A 27,076-nucleotide genomic window follows, 5' to 3' on the forward strand; every position below is an offset into this window, starting at 1 on the left:
TGTCTTTCAAAAAAAAAAGAAAGAAAGAAAAAGAATGCAGCCCATCCACTAATTTAGCATTTTTTGTCTTCTCTTGCAGCTCTTCAGGGAAGTAAGAATAATGAAGATTCTAAATCATCCGAATATTGGTAAGCTGTTTTACAGTAATATGTTTTTAGAAGCGCTCTCTCTCTCTCTGTCTCTTTCTCTCTGTGGAGATGTTTGGGAATGTGGCACACAAAGCGGAGTGTAGTGGAGGCCTCTCTAATCCTCTGTGCAGGAACTCCCTCTTATTTTCCCAGAGCCACCACACCGCTCCTATTCAGACGGCTGAGTGGCTCCTCCCAGCAGTACAAAAGCACTCCTGTATGCCTCTGTGTGTTCTATTGTTGAGCATCCATCATCTGACGGCCTGCACATGCCTCTCCTCCCCCCTGTCTCATGATGTCATCTCTGTGTGGCCCCTGGCCCCTCACTCACCCCAATACCTTAATCGGCCCTCAGCGACCCCCATCTGCCATTCCGGAACATGAGCAGGTGTTTGTGTTCATTAGAGACCCTTGTCTTTTATTATAAAGTATGTAGTTCTAGTTCTGGATGCTGAATGGTCAGTGGTGACAATATGAAATTGCACATGGGTTCTCAAACTTACCCCTAAATAAATATGACGATCACCTTATGAGGTACTCCCTTCTTAAAATATAAAGGCTGCTTTATGCACTTAAGTAAAAATTTTAAGGTCAGTAAGAATTTTTTTAAAAACTTTTATTTAAGCATAGAAGCATTAAGTTGATAAAGAAATAGTTGGATGTCGTTACCTTGACAAAATGATCTGGTGTCTATGACATAATAATCATGTTCCCACGAGTTAATATGACGTTACCAAATATTAATATCTCATTACCATGACATATTATCATGTTCCCACGAGTTACACGAGTGGCCACTGGGAGTGGCCACTGAGACTGGGCATTATATCAAATATTAGCAATAATATCGGATTAATTTCGACGATGATATAAAATTTGAAAATATTGTGAATATTGAATATTTCAAATTCAAGCATACTTTCCAAAAAGAGTGTGACAAACGTCCAAAAAAGGTACTGCTCTACACTCCTCTACTCTGTAAACCCTCACGAGTGAGGTTGTCAGATATCAAGAGTTCAAATTCCCGCATCAGAGCTTCACTGTTGCATAGATACATTTTAGGGGGTGGTGTTGGCGCAGTGGATAAGACACACGTCTTTGGTGTGAGAGACCCGGGTTCGAATCCACTGTGAGACACCAATGTGTCCCTGAGCAAGACACTTAACCTCTAGTTGCTCCAGAGGCGTGCGACCTCTGACATATATAGCAATTGTAAGTCGCTTTGGATAAAAAAAAAGCGTCAGCTAAATGTAAATTACATTTTCTTCCTGGTGTTTTCCTTATTTTAAGCAATTTGGCAACCATGAGCACGCAAACACTCGTTCCTCATTGCAGAAGCATCGCCGCAGATAATATTATATAGTATTATATATAATTATTTATATATATATATTTTAAATGGCACTGCTTTTTAAATATCTCGAAGTACAATCCTAACATCAGTCAGTGAAGCATTATAATATGATAATCAAGTATTATTTAATGATAGAACTTTAGTAATTAGAATTAAAACTTGGTTACCATAAATTAATGCATAGATATTTTAACTGAATATTTTAACTGGACTGGTGGTGGTGCTTTGTTGGTCATTCATTGTTTCTGTAAAAAGTAAAAAAAAGGAAAAAACTAACATTAATACTTATAAGATGATAGTGATAATACAAAAACTACTAATAAGCACATTATAAAACGCACTAAGGATTAGCGAGTTACTGGATTCATGAATATTAATCGGGTTGTGTTCATTTGCTCGAACTGATTTGTTGAAATTAAAACAGGGACAATAATTGGTGAGCACCAGCCAATGAGATTGTTGTTTGCGCATTAGCCCGCCCACTATCGGAAAACCTGACAGTTCTTAAATGCTGAAAATCATAGGAACTCCGTTATTTTGGCAGGAAAATACAATGAAGAATATTGTTTATTTGTAGCGTGTTCAATCTGAGAATTAGCCATTGGCTAATATTAGACATCATTTAGTCGCCCAGAGTGAAGTTTTAGTCGCATAAGAGAGTGATTTATTTGCAATGTAGAGGGTTGATATAGACAGAGAACGTGTATAAATCTTTGTTATTAATATATATATAAAAAATACCTATGTGCTTCAGCAAATAGCTCCCCATCTGAGAGGGTTTTTAGTGTCAGTGGGAACATAGTTTCATGCCAAAGAGCTTCTCTTAAACCAGAGGCAGTAGACTTGTGTTCTTAGCTAAAACCTTGTTAAAAAAAAAAAAAAAAAAACTCCTTGTTTAACTATTTCCCCCAGTTTTTTTATTATTTACATGCAAATTCAAACATATCGAGATTTATATCGGATATCGTAAAAAAATGTGACAATATCGAGACCATTTTTTTTCATATATCGCTCAGCCCTAGTGGCCACTGCAAAACTAAGTGAACTGAACATGTCATCTCAGGGGCACCGTACAAAACAATGTAACAGTACAAACTGTTTCTTTTAGTCACTGAAAAACAGCGTCCAAATGAATTGATTTGTTTAAATGAATCAGACTTCCCAGCCCTATTGTTTTCAGTTCGTCTATACTGTGTGTGTTTGTGTCGTGTTAGCCATGTCTGTTCCACTGGCACATTATGCGTGTTTCACATGAATGACTGAACCAGTGAAAGTGTTTGATGCATTGTCGTGAAGGTAATGTGTTAACAGCGAGTAGGAAGAAAGGTAATTGCAAACTCTCAGATACGGCCCACACACTTCCTAACCTTTCTCCTTCATTCTGAATTTACCTCCATCAGCCTCCTCATATAACCTCTGAAAGCCAGCCTTTGTACTCGCTCCCCCCTCATTCGATTGTCTTTCATCTGTACTCATTATTTCACAGAATGTAGAGCATCTTTCCAGGAATCAGGAATCCAGTGTGTTGTCATGAGAACGCTCGCTTCCGCTTTCACATGCAATGCCCTTTGCAATTATCTGTGTGGCGGCACACACTCGGGCATCGTCTACTCCGTAAGAGTACAGCGTCTGGTCACACGCTATCACTGCTCCAGAGATGACCTACTTTTTGTCCTTTTCTCGCAAATGAGGGAAAAAGGCGGAGTGGATTGCCTGAAGAGGATGTGGGTGGCGTTGATGTGGGTCTGGTTGTGTCAAACACGGAGCCTGGCACATTCAGGGCAGCGCTAAAAGAAAGTTTTGTCATCATGCACTTGCCCTCATGTTGTTTGCAACCTGTATGCTGTTATTTTCGGTCGGTGGAAATATTTGAAAAGTCATTATGCAGCTCTTGTAATGAATCGAGGTCAAAACAAATGAACAAACAAAACTCAAAAGTTTTTATAGTCTATGTATACAAGTCTTTTGATAGTTAATGTGAGAAAAGGATGAGCATCAGATACCACAAATATTCTTAAAAAGTCTTAAAATATTTAGCAACTACAAGGCACTTCACATTAATTCATACTTTGATATGATGCAAAAAAATAAAAAAATCTGACAAAAAGCTTTAATGACAGAAAGAACCAGTACAGACCAAAAGATTGGAAACATTACTATTTTTAATGCTTTTGAAAGAGGTTTCTTCTGCTCATCAAGCCTGCATTTATTTGCTCAAAAATACAGAAAAATTTTTAATATTGTGATATATTATTACAATTTAAAATAATTGTTTTTAAATTTATTATACTTTAAATTATCATTTATTTCTGTAATGCAAAGCTGAATTTTTAGGATCATTATCACATGATCCTTTAGAAATCATTCTAATATGATGATTCATTATCAAAGTTGGAAACTTTATATTAAAGCTTAATATTTTTTCAGAACACGTGATACCTTTTTAGGATACTTTGATGAATAAAAAGTAAAAAAAAAAAAAAAAAAATGTTTTTAAAATATAAATATTTTGTAATAACAATATACACTACTGGTCAGTAATTTGGGGTCAGTAATTTTTTAAAAATAAAATCAATACTTTTATTCAGCAAGGATGTGTTAAATTGATAAAAAGTGATAGTAAAGAAAATATATTATTAGAATATATATTATTAGAATTTTTATTATTAGAATTAGAATATATATTATTAGAATTTTTATTTTGAATAAATGCAGTTCTTTTTAACCTTTTATTCATCAAATATATTAGACAGCAGAACTGTTTCCAGCACTCATAATAAATCAGAATATTAGAATGATTTCTAAATGATCATGTGATAGACTGGATGTTACATGTGACACTGAAGGCTGGAGTAATGATGCTGAAAATTCAGCTTTGCATCACAGGAATACATTTTTTTTAAAGTATTTTCAAAAGAAAACTATTATTTTAAGTTGTAATAATTTTTCTCAATATTACTGTTTTTTCTGTATTTTTGATCAAATAACTGCAGGCTTGATGAGCAGAAGAAACTTCTTTCAAAAACATTAAAAATAGTAATGTTTCCAAACTTTTGGTCTGTACTGTATATATATATAAAAATTGTATTTTATTTTTATACAGATTTTTAATTGACAGTATTTTGTATCATGGCTAATGAAGTTTTCACCAGGAATATGACTATTAAACACAATTATTTCCATCAATTCAATCTATTTTGCAGACTGGATCTCCACCTAAGGATATACCAGAAGTTTGGACATTAAAGATTTAAAAGATATTATTAAAATACATTTCCTTATGTAGAGAATTGTGATTCTTACTTTCTGAACCCAAATGGTGCATAAACTTAATTTTCAGTCTGTTTTTCACACTGAGCTATCGCATGACTTTAAAATACTTAAAATATAGTCATGTGGATTACTATAATGGTGCTTCATAGCTTGACACACATGATCAGAGATGATCATTATGAGCTGCCATTAGCTTGCAAGAGTTTTATAATAATTAATCCGAAATTTCTTTGTTCCATGTTACAAAATTTTGTTACCAAAATTAAAATGGTGTTACCAATTTTTTTGTTCCATCGAAGAATTTGGAACGCTAGGGTGAGTAAATAATGACACAATTTAAATTTTTAGGCGCACCACTCCTTTAAGATGATGGCAGAAGCATAATATAGCCTGACAGATTTATGATGACCTATTTTCTGAATAGATTAAGTTTTGTTGACAGATCACAAATGTGTTTGTGTGCCTCTGAACAGAAGCAGAGCGCTGCCTTTGCTGGCATTCATGCTGTTACTAAATTTAGCATACATGTTGGGAGTACATGTTTGATGCTGTGTGTCATCGGGTAGTGTTACTTAAACCTGGCATGTCAATCACATCTCAAGCAGCTTTCAGTAACGTTTTTCTGGAGCCACAGCGCATGTCTGTGCAGTTGTAGGTCAACAGGGAAGAGCTCTGGCAATTACATTTCAGCTCATTTAGATGCTTTAGGAGTACGGCTGGAGAAACAGTGATTAGGATGATGAATCATGGGGTTTTAGGAAATACTTTACTTTTGAAGAAATGCCCAGGTCATTTAACATCCCAAAATCAAAAGAATAAAGATAGCATCCATTTTTTTTTTCATTATAGGTATCATGAACTAACAATGTGCAGTAGTTTAACTGCACTTATTAATCTAGGTTAATGTTCATGAGTTTAACAGTGACCAATATTGTATATATATGTTTAAAAAAAATAATAATTATAACATGACCGTTCAAGAGGTTTCTTTGTAACCCTACATACATTTTCTAACCCTAATAAATTAATTTTATTCAGCAGGGATGCATTAAATTGGTCAAAAGTGTTAGTAAAGACATCTATAAAATGTAATTCCTTATGAGCATTCTATTTGTTTCCACCAATTGTTTTCAACATTGATAAAAAGAAATATGACACTGAAGACTAAAGTAATGGTTCCTAGAGATTAAGGATATTCAAGAATAAATTACATTTCAGAATATTATTAAATGGATAAAAAGTTATTTTAAATGGTAATAATATTTCCCAGTATCACAGTTTTATTGTATTTTTGATCGAATTAAAACAACAAAAATGCAACGACTATTTAAATAAAAGTGTGTGTATACAGTTTGTGTGTGTATATATATATATATATATTTATATATATACACACACACACACACACCTTTGCTTGGTAAATGTTTGAGGTTCAAAAATATCATTTGTTCACTAAATTACTAATTTGCTCTTTTGACTTGTATTTTCCACTTAATTGGACACTTTAGAAAGTTCAGTTTAGGGTCCGAGATATTTTATCTTATCTTATTTGCAAAAAAAAAAAAAGTAAATTAAATAAAAAAAATAATTTTTTTAAATAATTTTAGCAATGTCTGGCAACACTGCATTGCTTGAACTTAAACTAACAGTAATCAAAAAAGCCCATGCACAGGTTATTGCTGACAGGATAGCACATTCGTCAAGGGAAACGCAAAAAATATAATCATATTACCTGTCAGAAACATTATCAATGCCGTCAAAAGCAGTAGTATTTTACATTAGTACACAGTACTAAACTAAAATGGTAATATGTATTGTTGCATGATTAATAAACAACTGATTTTCATGTTTCCTCTTTCTACAGTAAAGCTGTTTGAGGTCATAGAAACAGAGAAGACACTTTATCTGGTGATGGAGTACGCCAGTGGTGGTGAGTTTGATGAAGCTAATGTGACACTGACTGCTTATGAGCTCCATATTATGTTATGTAATCTTGTGCAACTGACCCTGTGAATCTGCATAATGAAGCATATGAAACCAAGAGCGCTATATGATTCGCCATGTGCGTCTCTTCTCTCCACAGGGGAGGTGTTTGACTACCTCGTAGCGCATGGACGAATGAAGGAGAAGGAGGCCAGAGCTAAATTTAGACAGGTACAGTACTGCAGTGCACTCGATACAGCCCTGTCCCGCCCTATAACTCTCACCCGGGCCGCTCTGTCCATTCACACTCCTCCTGGTTGCATTGGAAACAGCAAGCTGTGAACTGCAATTGGGAGACGCTTGTGTGATTGGAAGCCGTGTGTAGGGTTTCCCAGTGGGCCGAATGTGGCCCATATACGTGACTTTTGGTTTGGGGTCATAAACTAAATATGGTTTGAACAGTTTGAGAACCTCTTGTGGATCACCACAAGTCCTCGTCAAAATTCATTTGCTGACACCGCAGCAGCAGTGCGCTTTAATGAGCTTCATGCCAATTCTCAGAATCTGGGAGTGTTTGAAATAGCATAATGCAGTTTTTCACTATGTTTACTGTGCAGATACTAGACAACAATGCATTGCATTCAAACTCAATTTCTATTGCGTCCAAACAAATGTATCTATATTAACCACAATCTCCTTCTTATTTGACCAGACTTACAAAAGTTAAGCCATTTTTGCACAAAAATAAGTTTTTTTTTTTTTTCAAATACATAACTATATGTGTCCATGATATTTAACCTGATGCTATTTATTTTATTTTATTTTATTTTAACCTACTGTGCAGTAAGCAGTATGCTAGTATTCGATCCCAGTAATATTTTAGTAGCAGTGAAATACTGTTAAGGTTTTGTTCATATTTTGAATGAGTTTAGGTGAAATTTTAGTAATTTTGTTGCGTGTTTTGGGCATTTTTGTCACAATTTTGTAAGATGTCTGTATATTTTTATTTTTATAATTAATAAATTATATAATTATAAATTTAAATTATTCATTAATTCAATTCAATTCATTAATTTTTCATTAATTTAGTTTATTCAGTGAATTATTTTTTTATTTAAAATGAAACGGAGTGGAAATTCTGGTTTTAATTTTAGTTAGAACAATAGTATTTTTCTGTCAACAAATCTTTAAATCTTAAGATTTAAAAAAATGGCTTTGTTGACAATTTTTTTTAAATAATATTTTAATTTAATAATAAAATAATAATGAAAAATCCTATAAATTCATAGATTTAAACGATGCTAGACACATCGCTGTCCTAGATTAATAAAGAATATTTACGTTTTTTTTTCTACCTTAAGGTAAGCATGTTTTCTTACAACCACCATGTTAAGATCACTTGACCTGCCGAATGCTACTCCATTAATCTTAAAAACCCCTCTATTATCATAAGCTAAATGTAATAAATGACTCATGGGGTGACAAATACAGACAGTGATGGCAACCATAAGCTTTTACTGTCGCTTGATGCTGCATTTACGCCAAAATGTGCTGTCAACAAAACAGCTCCAGGTGTTGAGTTGAGTGAGAGAGCTCTAATGAGACAGCCACCCACTGACAGCATCATTTGCTCCTTTTAATTACCCCAAGACCCCTTTCAACCTCCATCCATCCCACTGCGACCCATCGGTCTAATGGACGAGGACGTTGGGTTTGCCCGCAGCTGATGCAGACATCTGTAGTCATAGCAGTGGGGTCTCCCTCCCTTCCTCCTCTCCTCCGTCTGAGCCCTGTGCTGCTGCTGTGGAGACAGCTTATCTGGGTCAGGCACGAAGCACCGCTGAGATTTCTGAGCAGAGCAGAAAAACCACCAGATTCTTCCACCAGCCGGAGAAAGAAATGGAAATCTGTCCCTGTATCTGATGTCTGGGAGTCAGATAAAGCTGCATGAATATTAAACTGTAGCCAGAATGTTGTGCATTTCAGAACGAGACGAGAAAATCCACAATTATTATGAGGTGTAATTGAGAGGATATTTGTGTTTTTTTTTTTTATATTAAAATTAATAAGAACAGCCTTTATCTACAATAGATTTTTATTTTCTCTCAATTTGATCAATTAAATGCATCCTTTCTCAATACAAGTATTAATTTTTTTTCATACTCGCACTGAGCAGCATCCATTTAAAAAGAAACCTTTCTAATATGCTGATTGCTGTTTAAGAAACATTTCTTATGATTATTTTCAATTTCGGATTCTAAATATTTTACTGTCACTTTTGATCAATTGAATGTATCCTTGTTGAATAGAACTATTAATTTATTCACACAAAAAAAAACACTGACCTCATATTTTGAAATAGTAGTGTACATAAAATGTTGTATTGATACTGTATTCTGTATCAACAATAAAAAAAAGGAGGATCTTGCGCTTGGTTCCATTCACATGAAACATGATTTCAAGTCAATAATAGAATTTATCAGTCAATTCTTGAAATTAGTTTGCTTTGTATCCAAATACAAGGATTACATGCCGAGATACTAGCGATCTTCTTTTATTATTATAAAGTGGAAAAAATTGCAAATTTCAAGAATTGATTCTACACTACTGTACTGTAAGTAACCTCACACCCAGATTCTGGTTCAGAGCTGAGCTCCAAGTAGTCAGTTTCAGCAAGGCTTTTTCTCCCCCCTCATTTATCATCCCAGACCATGTGTCAGACCCTCAGCACACATGCTCCCCCGTCCAATCAATGGCATTCTGGGAAAAGCAATGATGCCAGTTAATGTGGTGTATTGGCTGGCTGTCTTTCATCCAGTCAGTTCTGTCTCTGTCCACATTCTAAAACTCTCTTGTCTCCTTTTCTCCTTCAGATTGTATCAGCGGTTCAGTATTGCCATCAAAAACACATTGTGCACAGAGATCTCAAGGTAAGGTCATCTCTCTGTCCCGGCAAAACAAAAAGTCACAGCTTTTGTTGGGTTCATCTTCTACCAGAACTGCTATTCTCTAAAAAACCCTGCACATAGATGCTGCTTTTGTACCAAAATGGTGCATAAGATAGTACTTTGGCACGGAATATTTTGGCACGGAGAACAGAACATGAGCAAGAGCCCTGAAGATGCTGCTTCCTCTCTCCAGTCTCCCTTACCTCTGCTTTCCCCCTCCAAGTCTCCATGCTCCATTACACACTTTGTTTCCAGACTGATGCTCTGTAAATGATGCATGAGGCCAGTGTCAGAGTGAAGCTGTCTAAATGACTCGTGTGCAGGAAGCCAGGTGGAAATGTGGGTCTTTTTTTATTGTGTTGTCACTTTTACTCTTTCTTCTGCTATGTGTTCCTGTCTGCTTAAATGCATGTTAGAAAGGAGTAACTGTAAGGAGCGTCTTAGAGAAATGACATTTACATTATGCATACATTATGCATTACATTATGCTTACAGTCAAGTGCAACGTTTGGGATTGTAAATTGAATTTAAACCTGGAAATAAGCAGGGAATTTTAGGATTTGTTTTTATAACTAAAAACATTATTTAAAAAAATAGATTTAATGATCTCTGCTTATTAAATGTTCTCGGGTGAAAAAAAATTATTCTAATAATTGTCTCAATCACATTTCAAGCCAAATAAAATCAATTTAGGATACTCTTTTTTAATAGTTATTATTTTGATTATTATTTATTACAATTATTTAATTATACTAGCATTATAACATTTAATTCATATTTATTTGAATTAAAAATAAATTCATATTTAATTAATTTATAATTTATATTAATATTAATTTTCATGTGATGAGATTATAAATTCCCTTAGCATTTCGTTAATTATTTATGAATGAAATCTGCATGAAAAGGGACTCTTTGTCTCACTCCTCCTCTTGTTCTCTCATGCAGGCAGAAAACCTACTGCTGGATGCAGACATGAACATTAAGATCGCAGACTTCGGTTTCAGTAATGAATTCACTATTGGGAACAAACTAGACACGTTTTGCGGCAGCCCTCCGTATGCGGCCCCTGAGCTTTTCCAAGGCAAAAAGTATGACGGGCCTGAGGTGGATGTGTGGAGTCTGGGGGTCATCCTCTACACACTGGTCAGTGGATCACTGCCCTTTGATGGACAGAATCTAAAGGTTAGTGTCCGCATCCCTGAAAGGTCTCTTTTGCCCTCCTAAACATTCACAGAGAGTCGTACAACTGAGAAGCTGTGGATTTGTGTAGTAGTTCATGAAAAATCCTGGGTAAAAGCAGTGATTTATTAAAGCAATAAGCCATATGAGGATATGCATTATAGTTGTTCAAGCATAATGCAAAGGAAGATGGTAAAGTCACTGCATCGTGCAACCTCTCGTGGCTTATTAGGTTTATGAAATAGTGGTAACAGTCAATGAAGACACAATAAAAATGCATTCAAGATGTGTGCCACAAGTGTGCATATATTTGAATTCAAATCTCATCTGATGAGATTTTACAGCCAAAATGACATTTTACCTGCAGGAGCTTCGTGAGCGGGTGTTGAGGGGCAAATATCGAATTCCCTTCTACATGTCGACTGACTGCGAGAACCTCCTGAAACGCTTCCTGGTGCTGAACCCTGTCAAACGGGGAACACTTGAGGTGAGAATACAGGATAAATAGGGCCTACAACTGAAGTATGCAGAAAATGCCTGTGAAGCTCAGTAGAATTTATGCATCTAATGTTTTAAAAAAGAAATGGGACTCTAGAGTGTACAGTGTTCATAGAAGGTGCCACCTTGATTAATGGAAACACATAAACCTCTCTTCCACATTCCCAATAAAAAAACACCCTAGTCTCTTTCCCTCTGTTCTCCCTCCATCACAGCCTTTAGCCTGAGTGCACCCTTTCATCACAGCATGCTTTCTCTTCCCAATTAATTTAACATGACACTCATTCCCAGACACACCCTGGCTGTTTTAGAGTTCCAGTGACACAGTGCCTCTATTGTTTGGGGGCTTTATTATTATTTGCAGGTTATATACTCTTCACTTCATGGCCCATAATGCACATGCTGAATTATAGTCCTGTTGCAAGAAGCTCAGATTGAAATGACATCTGCTGATGAATAATTGACAATTTTAGAGGCTCAGTGCACTCAAGTGGGTGTTATACCACTCACTAATATATATGTGTGTGTGTGTGTGGTTTTTTCATATGGGCCACTTTATTTAGTACTACAAGTGATGAAATGATATGCCAAACATTAAAATATGGCCAGAACTTTTATAAATGCACGCATAAATCTAAAACCTAAACATTTACATTTTTGTATTTGAATTTCAAGTCATAGGTACTTTGTTGTTGCAGAAACAATCATCTGTTCTACCTTCAGGTCTATCTTTAGGGAACAGATTGATTCTTCCAATTGACCCACTTTAAAAAATGTATTTTGTTTCCTGCATAATCATGCATATTTATGATCTAGCGGAACCTCTCACACAGCGTGTATATGTCTGTTTCAGCAAATCATGAAGGATCGATGGATAAACGCAGGCAGCGAGGAGGACGAGCTCAAGCCGTTTGTGGAGCCGGAGCTCGACATCTCTGATCAGAAGAGAATCGGTATGAGATCAGCACTACATGACATGCAATTATTTTTAGGACTGGGGGCTTCAAAGTCAAAAATGTGACTTTTACATTTAAATTTGTTGCTGTTTTTATTTTAACTTTAACACATAAACTAAAAGCTGTGGTTGTGCTAGTAAAGTTAATACCACTGTCCTGTGGCTACATATTACTGATGATCACGTTCATTACTGCCGTTTATCTACTTTATGTCAGGTTTAGGCAAGGGAGGAACTCAGGTGCAGACAGGGATTCTCAAACAAAGGGTTTATTACAAAAAGGGGAAAACAAAACCCACGAGGGGGAAAACAACAGCTAGGGCAGGAACTAAACAACTTAACAGGGCAGGATTGATAAGACAAACAAACTCTTGACACTAACTACAAACACTCACGGTAATACAAGGACTTCAGAGGGTACAGCACAATCTCACACACGATCACATAAGTAGAACACATCTGAGAAACACAATGAACCGACGCAGGACAGAGCACACTAGGAGATCTAAATAGGGGGAACAATTAAGACACGACAGGTGTTACAGATAGGACAATCACGACACGACTAGGATAACAAGGGGGGCGGGGCAAGGGAACGAGACAACACAAGCACATGGCCCAAAGACAAGGCCATGCGCTTGTACACAAAACACGGGTCTGTCATGATCCTGCCTCAAGACTAGGAAAAATCAAGGACACGAGGGCAGAATCATGACACTTTAAGCATTTAGCACAAGCATTTAAACAATAGTGTACCTGAATAGTAATGTCCAGGTTAATTGCACATTTAAAGGCAACTTTTGAGCTCTGACGTTTGTGAAAGTCACAGCTTTTTTTGTTTTTAACTGGATAGACAAAACCGAATCCAAATATACAGGCGTAATAAGAGATAGGATTTTATTGTTATTAGTGAGTTTTCGTGGGAGTGAACCAGAGCTTTAAGGTTTATGAAAGCCATTAAGGGAGATCTAAATATTTAGATGTTTTGGATTTAGTGCATTGGGTAAAGTCGTAAGAGTCGATCACCATTTTTTCTTTGCTTAGCAGAAGCTGTTAGTCTGGCATGCTTCCTTCAACGTGACGCTGATAGTGGTTGGTGTGCCTGTGGGTTTGAGCAGAGTGCACGGGTCCGATGGTATCTGAGCTCAAACAGGCCCTGTTCTTTCCACTGTTGCTGCAGGCCTGTCTCCATTGATCTCTAAGCCCCAGTTCTGTGTCCCGAAAAGCATTTACAGCTAGTGCAGGAACAGCTCAATTGAGCGGACGCCGTCACATTTAGTCTAGCACGTGAAACTGTAATGTCACTGAGAGTTGTTTATCGCTTTTTCATAGTAAAGCTAAAAGGATACCAAGAATTATACTTGGTCTTTATTTATTTTAATTTTTTTACTTACAAGGGCTGTTGAGATACAAAGTAGCAAGTCATTATTTATGAAGATTTAGAATAAACATGTTAAAACTTTTTTCGGGATGTTTTTGAAGGTTGGCTAAAATGCATGTAGCTCAGTTTTCAGTTACTCTGCTTTTTAATATATCACTGTTTTTTATGCACAAATATGTAAAGAGTCCAGATGGATGCTTTTATCATCTCAGGAAAGATTTTCAATGCTACACCTTTGGCTTGAAAAACTTCAAAAGTCAACAGCTGGTAAAAGTTATCCTACATTGACTGCTGCTATATGGTTTGTTGCAGATATCATGGTAGGAATGGGTTACTCGAGGGAGGAGATCCACGAATCTCTAACCAGGATGAAGTACGACGAAATCACGGCTACCTACCTGCTGTTAGGAAGAAAGTCTACTGAGGTGAGTTATTCACTATGTTGTTTGGTTGCAATGCACAGCTGGGGGCCTTAAGAACTAGCTAAAAGAGAGCATACAGTACAGTTCAAATGTCTGAGATTTAAATGTTTTTAAAAAGTCTTTTATGTTTACCAAGGCTGCATTTATTGGGGGGGAAAAGTAATTAATTTAAAAAATCAAGTAAAAAATGCAAATATTGTGAAATATTATTACAATTTAATAACTTATTATATATTATAAATGGTCTTCATTCACATGATCCTTTAGAAATCATTCTAATATGCTCATTTTATATCATTATCTATTTTTTCAAGATTCTTCGATTAGTAGAAAGTCCAAAAGAACAGCTTTTAAAATTTGAAATAGAAACCTTTTGCTAAATATCTTTACTGTCAAATCTAATCAATTTAATTCATCCTTGCTAACAAAATTACTTTTGAACAGTAGTAGTTTGTCTGAGGAAGATATGTTAGTGTGATTTGACACCTAGTCTCAGCCTTAAGGCACAAATTCGGCAAGTAATAAATATATACTCTTGCAACAATACATTTGCTTTGTTTGCAGATTTATAGTCTACCTTTGGACGCTTTAGGCACAAAATGTAACCATTTTCCCCTGGTGTATTTGACATCGTCTGTATAACCTGTCATGGAAATTGTTGTACCTTTATTTCAGTGAGTTACCACTTAGTTGCACTCTGCTCTATTATTGTGGTGTCATCGATTTAGATTTACCCACCCATAAAGGTCATGTCAGTTAGACAACCCTTTCCTGCCTAGCTGGAGTGTGGGCTAGTCTTTATAACCATCGTCAAACATCTGGCTATATTTTACATCTTATTATGAATGTTACAGACTTGTAGCATTCTTAACCTTTATTACTGGTTATCTTATCAAACTGGATTAACCAATTGCATCCACTCACTTCTCTCTGTACATCCAGACACAATAAAAAATGTTTCTGTCTCATGCACTTTTTACATTTTATTTTGTGTGGTCACAGTTGGAGGTGAGTGATTCCAGCTCCAGCAGTAACCTCTCTTTGGCGAAGGCCAGACCCAACGGCGAGCACAATAACGGCCAATCACCATCTCACCTCAAAGTCCAAAAGAATGTCTCCTCCAACCAGAAACAGCGTCGTTACAGTGACCAGGGTGAGTGTGCTTTTTGGACTTTAACTAGTGCTTTGAGGTCTTTGTCTTTCTAATCTTCATTCTTCTCCATCTACAGCTGGTCCAACCATTCCCTCGGTGGGTTACCCCAAGAGAAGTCAGACCACTTCTGCAGAAAGTGACCATAAAGAGGAGGGCAGTGCACAGGCACGTAAGTCCAGCTCATCTGGAAGCCGTGGCATGGCTCCACCGAGCCCCATTTTGGGCAACGCCAACAACCCAAACAAGGCCGACATTCCTGACCGCAAAAAGAACGCCGGTGCCCCTGGGGTGAGCTGGTACCACCCATGATCTTTTGTATTGTTGTATAAAATAGATCTTAAGAGAATCTTATATAGTGAACTACAACTACCATCAACAAAACTTTAAATAAAAAATACTTAGTATAAACTCTGAAATCTGAAAATAAAATAAAATAAGAAAACTTTTATTTCAGCTAGTTTTCTCATTTTAATTTACTTTATTTACTGAAATAACCTAAAACTGAAATAAAAGGAAAACAATATAAACATGTTTTTTATAAAAATAAATAAAAAAATGTTTTTTATACATTTAGAATATTAGAAACTATAATAGTATCTCAGTGAGACTAAAGCATGGAGTGAAAAGTCAGTCAGCTGTAAGAAATATAAATTTAGAGGTTTTAATTTACCCTTATTTTGTTTAAGGAGATCTTTTAGTTAGGGCTGTTTTCAGTTGATTCATGAACAAAACTTCACTAGTGCACCTACCATCCAGTTACCACAATAACAATAAGCTTTGTTCCTTTTAAAATAAAACAATCTTTTTAAAATTCGGTCAGGTTTATTGCAAAATGTGGTTTTGAGGCTCTTTAATGCTTTTTAAAGTATTTCTTTTTACTAACATATTAGAGTAGAAACAATGGTAGCACTTTATTTTACAGTCCTGTTCCTCATGTACATACTATGTACTTATTATAGTAATTACAATAACTATGTAATAACTAGGTACTAACCCTGAACCTACCCCTAAACCTAACCCTAACCCACGTAGTTACCTTGTATTACCAGAACTTTCTTAGATAAGTACACTGTAAGTACACTATAAGTACATGTACGTACACGTACTGTAAAATAAAGTGCAACCGAAACAATTATATAATTAAAGTTAACATAAAGTTAACATGTGACAACTTTCTGTTTTAGTTTTGATTAGTAAATCAATTTAATGAATGAATCGATCATTAAACACAGTTTCCTTTTGGTTTCGGTTTTTGGATAAATTAAATATTTCATATCCAAGCGTCACTGGTTAAGACTCACACTATAATATGTATTTCTGCAGAGCAATTCTGTTTCTAGCGGCATGACCAGGAGAAACACATACGTGTGTAGTGAGAGGAACGCCGCAGACCGCCACGCCGTCATCCAGAACGGCAAAGAGAACAGGTGAGTCTCTGAGACCTCTCATTTTTAGGTCAGAGCTTGTGAATATCCATTTCCCTTTCAACATCAACACCGGTTTACAGGAAACGCCACCGTGTTGCTCAAAACCAAAGACTGCCAACAATGAACAACTTGCGTCTTTTCATCCTCACTCAACAAGATATTTTCACAAAAAACGTTGTTCTCATCTACAGGTTTCTAAATGCGTGTGGAGCTTTGTCTCTTTGTTTTTGCAGTATTTGAAGATGGAGCTTTGGTTTAATACTTTACATTACTTTATCATGTGGACTGAATTGCTGAACGTTACTGATGAAACTATATAATTAACCCAATTCAAATTGCAATATGGCCTAGTGTAAATGCTTATTGAATTACATTTCAGACCCCAGTATTTGTCAAAATATCATGAACATATTTAATAATAATATAAAATATTATTATTATATAAATAGTATATACAATTAAATAAAACATTTATAATTATATATAATATCTACAAAAGATAATATATTTTATCTATAATATCATCCTTAACTCATCCTCATGTCATTTTATACACTACTGTTCAAAACTTTGGTTTGGGGATCCACAAAATATTAAGGAGCACAATAGTTTTTAACATTGATAAAAAGAATAATCAATGAGCAGTAAATTTTGGAAAAGTGTCATTTTAAATTGTAATAATATTTAGCAATATTACTGTTTTTACTGCATTTTTGTTCAAATAAATGCAGCCTCTGTGAGCATATGAGGCTTTTTTTGTTGGTCCATAAAATGAAAGTCAATGGGGGTCCAGTATAGTTTTGGACCTGACTGACCTTCATTAAGTTTTATGTTCTGCAGAAGAAAAAAGACATACAGGTTGGAGTGACATAAGGATGAGTAAATGATTTTATTTTGAGTAAACCATCTTGTTAAGCTAGCCTTTTTTAAGGGGTTTACATCAGGCACACATTCAGATTAACCAGTCGACCATCATGATCCACACGTATCCTACTTTACTCTCTCTTTGTATTCTGCTCTGAGTTTTTTTTATCTCATATGCTCTGCTTTCTTCGTACATCCTATATCTGATCCATCCCACTGCTGTTTATTTGGCCGCCTGCCATTGGCCAGCCTGAGTGAAATGTCGGGATGTGTCAGAACGAGTCCGACAGCGTATGCCGTTGCTCTCGCCAGCTCATCGGCTTCGGTCCGTCTGCGCCACCAAAAGGCCACATCCCTCTCGGCCTCCGGACACACCTGCCGCGTCACCCTGCCGCCCAACGACGGCACCTCTGGTCTCTTCAGGCCCAAGTAAAGACAAATTTAGCCTCGGTCTCTAATCTTAGTGTGTCTCTCCTTCTAACGCCCTCTGACCTCTCTGCTGTCTGCGTCTTTGATTTCCCGCCATCCTCGTCTCATCCCTAGAGTGTCTCAACCAATCCAGGAGGACTCGTCGTGGAGCTTCTGTTGCGTTTTAACCTTTGAGGATTTCATGCATCTTCCCATTTAAGCCGTTAACTGACTTCCTTGTGTCTAAACCCACTAATATAGTATGTGAACTACATTAACCTGGTAAATGACTAGTGAAAGGACTGTGGAGATGTTTTATGATTCATTTGATTGTTATGGTATGCAAGTAACAAGTGTGCAGATTGAGAATTTAGTTTGAGCACAGATTGCCTCTTAAGACCCTGCAGCCTCATGTGAGGACATTCTTTTTTTGTGAATTTCTCTGAGACTCTAGATGCCAAAGTCTGGATATCCTGTACAGAGCACATTCAGGGCTTTTTTAGAGATACCAAATGATTGGATGTTTCACCATGACCACTCCATCACCTTGGTCTTCAAATATGTCTGAAATTAAGTTAGTGGCACCCTAATGAAAATGTAAAGACATGGGGGAAAAAAACAAACTTTTTCCTAAAACCTTTTTCTCGGGTCTTAAGAGGTTATGTCACTATTATAGATGTTCGTTAGTTTGTAATTTAAAACAACATCTGAACTATATTTGTCACTTAATTTCAAACTAACAAACCTATAATAGTGACTTAGCCAGTCAAACATTTGTGGAATATGTTCATTATTAATGTGAGGAATTAAACCGGTGGTTACTCTGCAAGGAAACCTGTGTGAATTTGAAGAGAACTGACGACATAAATACACTCAAAATCAAGAAAACACTGCTTTATTTATCACATAAATTAGTTCTGAGAAAAGGTTGAACTTCATTTGTTTGGCGATTTATTTTTTTGGTTGGATATTTTGTTACATTGCGTGTATAATTATGGTTTAAAGGGATAGTTGCTAAATTTTCAAAAATGCTAATTTTGTCAATTTCAGTGCAATTTAATATTATTTATATACTGTTATAGTATTTATTACTGTTTTAAAAATGGCTTTATTTATATATTTTCAGTTTTCATTTTTTTTGTAATTTAATTTGCTTTTTGTCATTTATTAATTTAGGTGGAATTCTTTTTTTTTTTTTATTGTAGTGCTTAAATATAACCTATTTTGTTAATAATAACCTATTTTGTGCCAAGGCAACATCTGTAATTTTAGTTTAATTACAGATGGCTTTTATTGTAACGAAAGAATTATAATAATTTTGGCTTTTATTGTAACGAAAAAATTATAATAATTTTCGACAGATAAAAAAAATCAAACATGTTTGGAATGATATGAGTATGTGTTAATGATGACACAATTTTCATTTTTTGGGTGAACTATCCCTTTAAGTGTCCAAAGACCACCTGGTTGTACATGTAACCAGTGTTGTTTGCTGATTTTCCTATTTCATCATAATGCGACCCTGATTCTTCTCTCTTCAGTACGAGCGCGTCTCAGACGAGTCAGCGAAACCCCGGTGCCTCCACCCACAGCATTAGTAGCGCGACTCCCCCAGACCGCCTGCGTTTCCCACGAGGCACGCTAAGCCGCAGCACTTTCCACGGAGGCCAGCTGAGGGAGCGACGCACGGCCACCTATAACGGACCCCCAGCCTCTCCAACCTTATCACACGATGCCACGCCGCTCTCACAGTCCCGGAGCCGAGGATCAACAAACCTCTTCACAAAGCTCACATCCAAGCTCACACGCAGGTAAACAAACGCTGCACCTTGAACACAAGTCATTATTCCCTACGGAATTTGGTTTTCAGTGGAATAAGAATGAAAGAGTTCATTTGGAGTTAATTATTTTTTGGTATTTGAGATAAACGAGCTTTAGAATGTAACGGTTTATAGAAACGTTTCCGCCAAGGAGTAAAAAATCTCACAATTCTAAGTTTATATCTAACAGTTTGGACTTTGTTTCTTGCATTTCCAAGAAAAGAAGTCAGAATTTCGAGATTTAGTCTCTATAGATTTCTTAGATATAAACTCGGAACTGCAAAAAAAAAAATATGTGTAGCCTGAATGCACTGTAAATCGCTTTGGATAAAAGCATCTGCTAAATGCATAAATGTAAATGTAAAATGTAGTTAAGTTAGTAGCTTTAACTTGTTTGCGAACACCAGGTCAGTGGCAGTGGAATCAGATTCCCCTATATTTCCTCAAGAGACGATACATCTGCTCTAGATGTTGATCAGTGTCTCTGTTTTCTGTTTTCTTTTGTAGAAATATGTCATTCAGGTTTAACAAAAGGTAGGACCCTCGATGGGCTGTGTGCAGTTAATAAGCGCTGAAATCTGAAGTTTAACTCTTAACCCTAGTGTGAAGCCATTTTCAAATTAATCGCTTTTCACTCACCTTTGACACACTCTTTTAAACGGAGTGCGACTGAGCATGCCGGAGACTTCTGCTGTTTTCTGATGAGCAGCACCTGACAGACATTACTAATCAATCACCCATGCATGCCTGTTCACAGGTTACAACTGAGCACAATAGATCCATTAGACTCCTTATTAGATCTCATTTTCCATTCACGCCATTTATCTTCAAGGAGGACGGTTGTGTGTGTTTTGTACAGTTAGATGATAGTGGGAACATTAGTTTGAAGATGGTATTGTTCAGTCAGCCATGAAAAATCAAAACCTCTGAAATTAAATAATGTTGTTTTTCCTCTTTAATTTATATGTAACTGAATAAAAACATACCTGGGTCACATTTAACCCTTCATCATTATTTAATTTTTTTTATTAAAAAAAAAAGGTTTTATATTTATTTATTTATTGAATTTAATTTATTTTTATGGCACATTTACAACATATTTTCCCACAAAATTATAAATACTATAATGAATCTGTAGTCTTGTTATACAAACATGCATTATATATAATAAAAAATAATTGTAATAATATTTTATCATAACATTTTACTGATACTCATAATATTATAATATAGTTATAATAATAATAAAAAATAATCTGATTAAATTGAAGGCAGTACAACAAATGCTACTAAATAATATAGATATAATATATTGCTTTACAATAATGACAACTTTTTTCCTCTGTTACAGTAATGACAATTTGGCAAGAAAACATCCTTAATTTATGTGTAAATTTTGTAAAAATTGCTTTTATTTTCTTTCATGTAATTTTTTCATTAAAATGTATTTGTGTGAAAATATAGTGTGGACGTGTTCCTGAAAGGTTTTTTGAGATCATCATTAGCATATACTGTGTTTTACTTAAAAATCTGTATAAATATCTATCTAAACTGACAATAAGGAAATAAATGTATTAATGCATTTCCTGCGATCTGGTAACAGACTTGCTCTTGGTTGTGTAATTCAGGCCACCGTGCTGGGCTCTTAATTTAGCAGCTGACAGATGTGGTGATTGAGAGGGGTTCTTTACAAGATTTCTGGAGTTAAGGTACCAAGATTGCCTTTTGCGACAAGCACCCTTTCCCAGTTTCACCCTTCATGCTCCAGAAGTATCTGCCCAGGATCTTCTGATTCCAGCTCTTCCTTTTTGACCTGCCCAGTCGTGTTGTTCCTGCAGGTTCTTGCAATCCCGGCACTTTCATTCCCACCAGCGCTGTTATGATATCAACAGATAACCTTTTTTTTTTTTTTTTTTTTTTTTTATGTAGAACTTCAGTTTTTGTTATCCAAAAGTTGGTCAGATGTCCCGTTAAAGAGTTGTTAAAGACATTGAAAGCTCTTGTTTTTTTATAAATAAGAACACTTGGCTTATTTTATTTGGAGTCTGGTCATTCTTTTAAGAATATTCCGAAATATATACGTGTACGTAATATATATATATAAGTTAAACTCTGCTGACATCATTTGTACTTCAGTTTAGACACAAAAATGTGAATAAAACTTTAAAATATATAGTGATTATAGCATGGCTGATTTTGAATGGTAGTCAATGGCAAAACAAGTTTATAGCCTCCGTGATTTTAATAGTTTTTTGGTTGTTGTTGTTTTTGTTTATTTTTTTTACCAGAGATGGTTCCAAGAGATTGTAAGTTGTATTAAAACTAGTTGTCGACCGATAGATATTGTTTTTTTTTTGACTGCCGATATCTTGAAAAGGAGGGGGGGGCGTAGCTGATATAAAGCCGATATAATTTTTAAAAAAAATTTAATTCATATTTAAGAAATTTGAAATCATTTGAAAATGTATTAAAAAATAAAAGTGTAAAATAAACATACTTATACCTTATAATACTATACTGTACTAAAGTATTTTTCACGATATAATAAGGAAGTTAACACTGTAATCAATAGGGCACTTAATATTCTGGGAAGGTTGTGTGCATTGGGAATCATCATTTCAAATATGAGCCATCAAAATAAAAGTCTCAAAAACATCGGCTGAGCAGAAAAACTGTCAAATTGCCAAATATCAGCCGATATATCGGCATTGGTGATATATCGGTCCACCACTAATTAAAACCATAAAATTATATATACATGTATATGTCAAAGGCAGTTTGCCTCTCATTGTTGCCCCATAAGAGCACTTCCAGCATCCGCCAGCATCCTTTCCTCTGACCGCTGCACCACCGCACTGCTGCATGACCTCTCCCAGTCTCTTTTACATGTTTTATTCTGTAAAATGGATGATTAATGTCCATTTATAACTGAATATATTGCATTTAATGTGCTTTGTAGTATGTAGCATTAATGTCATAAAATGGGATAGTGGGTTCAGATGTGTCACTGTTAATATACATTTAATAACAGTCCATTCCATTATATACAGCTGCCTAAGATAAAAAGCTTGAAAATAAGCATTTTTGTGCTAAAATTGTGTTGTATTTATATCTAAAATATATATTATTTAATATATATTTTCCCCAAATATATATAATCTACTACCATTCAAAAGTTTAGGATCAGTATTTTGTTGTTGTTGTTGTTTTTAAAGTAGTCTCTTATGGTCCTTAAAGCTGCATTTGTTAAAAAATTTAATTAAATTTAAAAAATCTAATAAAAATATTATGAAATATTATTGTAAATAATATAAATATAACTTGATATCTTTGAGTATATTTTAAAATGTCATTATCATTCTAATATGCCGATTTGCAAAAATTGGCTAAAAATAATACTAATAATATTATTAATTTGAGGGGAGGACTTCTTTGGACTTCTTTGAAACAGAAATCATTTGTAACATTATAAAAACCATCACGTTTTAGTAATTTGACATATGCTTTCTTAATAAAAGTATTTATTTAGTATGTATAGCAAATCTTAACGACTACAAAAAATAATTTGTTAATTGGCATGAATTATGAAATGAAGCTACCAAAACTGAAATGTGTGTCATTTGGTTTGGAGTAAGCTGTGTCAAAAACAGCTTTCAACTTTATTCTCATTGCATTTAACAGCGGACATCTTGAAATATTAATTTATATGTCAAAAAATAATAAAGTAAAATAAAATATTTCTCAAAATTAATTTCAAAGCTGTATCTTTTCTCCATGCCTAGAAGACTACATTATTTCTTTGTAAGCAAATGTTCCCTCTTTTTTTTCATTTTTTTCATTTTAAATCGTATTTTGTCTTTCTTACCAGACAAAATGAGCTCAGTTGTGTCCACTGCATGGAATCTATTTAGAACAGGAAGCTGATTCATAGGGTACAGGAAGGGTATCTGTAATACCCTCTGTCTCCTCCTTTCCAGTTTATCTCTCCACACAGGTCAACTATAAATGCATGTCCAATATTCCTCTCCACTTAAACAGGAAATTGTATCTGTTGTTGGCATTCTCTCCAACATTGGCTTTGAGATTCTCTCTCTTTTGTCCTAGGATGTCTGAAAAGCTATTGTTGTCTTATCTTCCTTTCCTTAATCAGCTGAGTTTCAGATTTACTTGCCTCTAAACTATTTTTCTCTTTTTCATCCCGGTTTTTAAAGAGTGCCGGCAGAATGTGATAGAAACGGGAGGTATGAGGATTCAAGGTGAGACACGACATTTGGGTTTACAGTTGTGATTTTACATTTCCCATCTTTTCTTTGCCTTTTAGTCTTGACATTACTCCACAGATTTAACCTCATTGTTGAATAATGTTCTACTAACATACATAAACTGGCATCTGGATTAATTTAAAACCAGTGAGGCTTTTTAAGTCTCAAATGGTCCAATAAAGTTCAAATCTGTATCTCTCAACTATTCATTTTTTATATTTATCTGTCACAAACTCATTTGTTTGCATTGATATTTAGTTCTATTGCTCTGCCCCCTTGTGGCAAAAAGAAGAAGTACAACATGATTAGTGCTGTTTGCTAAGGTCACAGCAGTTTCTCATACCTCTCATACAACACTATGTAACATCATACAGTGGGTTTTCTTGTCATGTTTGAATTTGAGGTTGGAAATATTGTATAGTTTAAAATCAAACACATTTATCTTTGTTCTTATTTTTGCACACTTGAGTTGTTGACTGCACTGTTTCTGTTTCTTTGCATGCTTATTTTTGTTCACTGCATGCCCACTTCAGTGCATGATGTGTTGTCACTGAAAACAGAGAAAAGTTGTATGAGAACTTGTTTTTATGGTCTGCAACAAACAACTATGTGAATGCAAACACTTCCAGCTTTGCTAAGTCAGTTTTAATATTGTTATGCTTCAAAGGAAATTAGAATCGTTACTATCACAGTAACACAAGAATGCACACAAAGGTTAGTACTGTAAACAAATACTATTATGAATACAAAAATTAGAAGGATTTTTGTCATTAACTAAAAAAAGGTTTTAAATGTTTTTGAAAGAAGTCTCTTATGATTACAAAGTCTGCGTTTACTTGATCAGACATACAGTACAAATAGTAATATTGTGAAATATTACAATTTAAAAGAATGGTTTTCTATTTGAATTCATTTTAAAATATAATGTACTCCTATGATGCAAAGCTGAATTTCCATCAGCCATTAATCTAGTTTGTTAGAGACATTATAAATGTCTATGAATATTATGTTATAAATATATGAACAGTTTGATGCATTCTTGCTGAATAAAAATATTTAGTACATTCTGTTAAAAAAGAGGAAACTGACCCCAAATTTACTGGGGGGGGGGGGGGGGGTTAGTACAGGTGTTTTAAAAAATTTAAAAACTTAATTAAAACTGCAAATTGTAAATAGACATCTACACTAATTATAAGTGTACATCTACATTTAAAATACAATTAAAATATATTAAAAATTTTGAACATACAGTAAAAAATGGAAGCTATATATGAAAAATTAACTAGATCTAAAATTATTGTTTTCTCTGGTCTCTTGTAGTCGTAATGTATCTGGGGATCAGAAAGAGGAATATAAAGACGCCAAACCCCGCTCGCTACGCTTCACCTGGAGCATGAAGACCACCTCCTCCATGGAGCCCACAGAGATGATGCGCGAGATCCGCAAAGTCCTGGACGCCAACAACTGCGATTACGAGCAGCGCGAGCGCTTCCTGCTTCTGTGCGTCCATGGCGACGGCCACGCCGAGAGCTTGGTCCAATGGGAGATGGAGGTGTGCAAACTGCCCCGCCTCTCGCTAAACGGCGTGCGCTTCAAGCGGATATCAGGAACGTCCATCGCTTTCAAGAACATCGCCTCAAAAATTGCCAACGAACTGAAGCTGTGAGGAAAAAAGTGGAAAATGTGAAGAAGCAGCAAAAAGGACTAAGGCACAAAACTAGAGTAATCAAGGTGTATATTCTTTTTGAACAAGTAGCAGATACAAGGATTGTTTTCCTTTAACACTTACAAAGTATGTACTGAAAATATTGTATAGAATCATGCCTTAGGCAATAATTTCCTGCATCTTTGAAGCATTATTAATGTTATTATTATTATTGTTGTTATTATTATTATTGTGGGATGGTTTCAAACTAGGAAAATGATGACAGTTTCATTTCAGTTTTTTGTTTCCTTTATGCACTACTGCAGTAGGTGCCCTGTGGGGCCAAAACAAATCACATCATTGACTGAAAATGTGTATTTTAACCATACAGGGAGAAGAAGGATGGTTAATCTCTCCAGTATTTTTTCTTTATCGTTCCAGCCCTCGAATGCCAAAACATTGATTTGCACATTTTCCCTAAAAGCAACCCATTCCTTTGCTTTCCCAACCATTTTTTGAAGATGGACAGGATCCGAGAGGTTCTGGTGCCAAGGAAGCGACTCGCGTCCTCACTTCAGGAAACCTCACGGATTCAGACGGGCTACTGCAATGGAACGTTAAGAATGTGATCGGGAACATTTTGCTACCTGGTCTTTTTAAGTATTTACTTTCTTTCTTACAAAGTGTCTGAAGAGATGACGAAGCACTTTCAGACGTTCTTGAAATGTCTTTGCTTTGGCTCCGGCCCCCGGGGCGCACCATAGAGTCATTCTGGCACACCGTTCAGTTCAGAATTTTAACTTGCCATTTCTAGGCTTCAGTATTCACTCCCATCCCTAAGAACCATCCACACTGTTGTTATTATTCTTCTTGTTTTGTTTTGATGTTTCTGTTTGTTTATCGGAATGTAAATAATGTACCTTAGTTTTGCAGCAAACGGCATATTGATATACATTTTGTTTGTTTCGTTTTTTTCTAAGTCTGGCTGTGAGTCGGAAACTATGGAAATTAATGTAACTCATTACAGAATAAGGTTAATCAATGTCTCCATTAAAACAACTGAAAATCAGTGATTTGCAGAGTGGCTTTCGTTGGACTGGTTTTACGAGGCACAATTCAGAAGTGTAAATGCTTATTTTCTGTGAATTAACAGGTGGAACATTTCATTTGTGCTGAAACTGCTGAAGAACTTCAAATGAATTTATGAGTTTTACAAGATCTTCAGTACCAGATATAATCTCATACTTAGTGATTTAAAAAGGCTTGTTTTCACCCTTTATGTCATGATTTTATCATTTTAATAATCTGGGTCTCCAAGCATAAAGTCTTGGTCTGCTTCTGATTTAAAGTCTATTTCTGCAAAAAAGGATGATAATTTCCTCAACCACTGGTTAGCATGTTTAGAGGAAATTTGCAAGAATCCAGGCCTCAAG

The 27,076-nt window shown here is 35.3% G+C and overlaps 1 protein-coding gene across 11 annotated transcripts in view; it reads left to right on the forward strand.

Annotated features, from left to right (window-relative positions):
• The window catches only part of LOC113120487 (MAP/microtubule affinity-regulating kinase 3-like), a 50,969-nt gene extending 24,253 nt beyond the window's left edge, over positions 1–26,716 (forward strand). For 2 of the 11 annotated variants that reach the window (XM_026290321.1, XM_026290319.1), the window contains exons 4-19: positions 80–128; positions 6,620–6,685; positions 6,839–6,909; positions 9,552–9,608; positions 10,575–10,811; positions 11,176–11,295; positions 12,160–12,259; positions 13,955–14,067; positions 15,067–15,217; positions 15,294–15,505; positions 16,541–16,644; positions 17,758–17,937; positions 19,458–19,727; positions 20,244–20,270; positions 23,948–23,992; positions 25,319–26,716. In XM_026290321.1, the coding sequence (XP_026146106.1) occupies positions 80–128; positions 6,620–6,685; positions 6,839–6,909; positions 9,552–9,608; positions 10,575–10,811; positions 11,176–11,295; positions 12,160–12,259; positions 13,955–14,067; positions 15,067–15,217; positions 15,294–15,505; positions 16,541–16,644; positions 17,758–17,937; positions 19,458–19,727; positions 20,244–20,270; positions 23,948–23,992; positions 25,319–25,664 (2,148 nt within the window). In that variant the 3' untranslated portion in view covers positions 25,665–26,716. Of the gene's footprint in view, positions 1–79; positions 129–6,619; positions 6,686–6,838; positions 6,910–9,551; positions 9,609–10,574; positions 10,812–11,175; positions 11,296–12,159; positions 12,260–13,954; positions 14,068–15,066; positions 15,218–15,293; positions 15,506–16,540; positions 16,645–17,757; positions 17,938–19,457; positions 19,728–20,243; positions 20,271–21,364; positions 21,743–23,947; positions 23,993–25,318 lie in introns of those variants that run through there. The other 9 variants (XM_026290329.1, XM_026290320.1, XM_026290325.1 and 6 more) reach the window with 6 other exon arrangements.
• The last annotated feature ends 360 nt before the right edge of the window (positions 26,717–27,076 follow it).

Source organism: Carassius auratus, chromosome 20 (genome assembly GCF_003368295.1).
Source record: "Carassius auratus strain Wakin chromosome 20, ASM336829v1, whole genome shotgun sequence".
Classification (NCBI taxonomy): domain Eukaryota; kingdom Metazoa; phylum Chordata; class Actinopteri; order Cypriniformes; family Cyprinidae; genus Carassius; species Carassius auratus.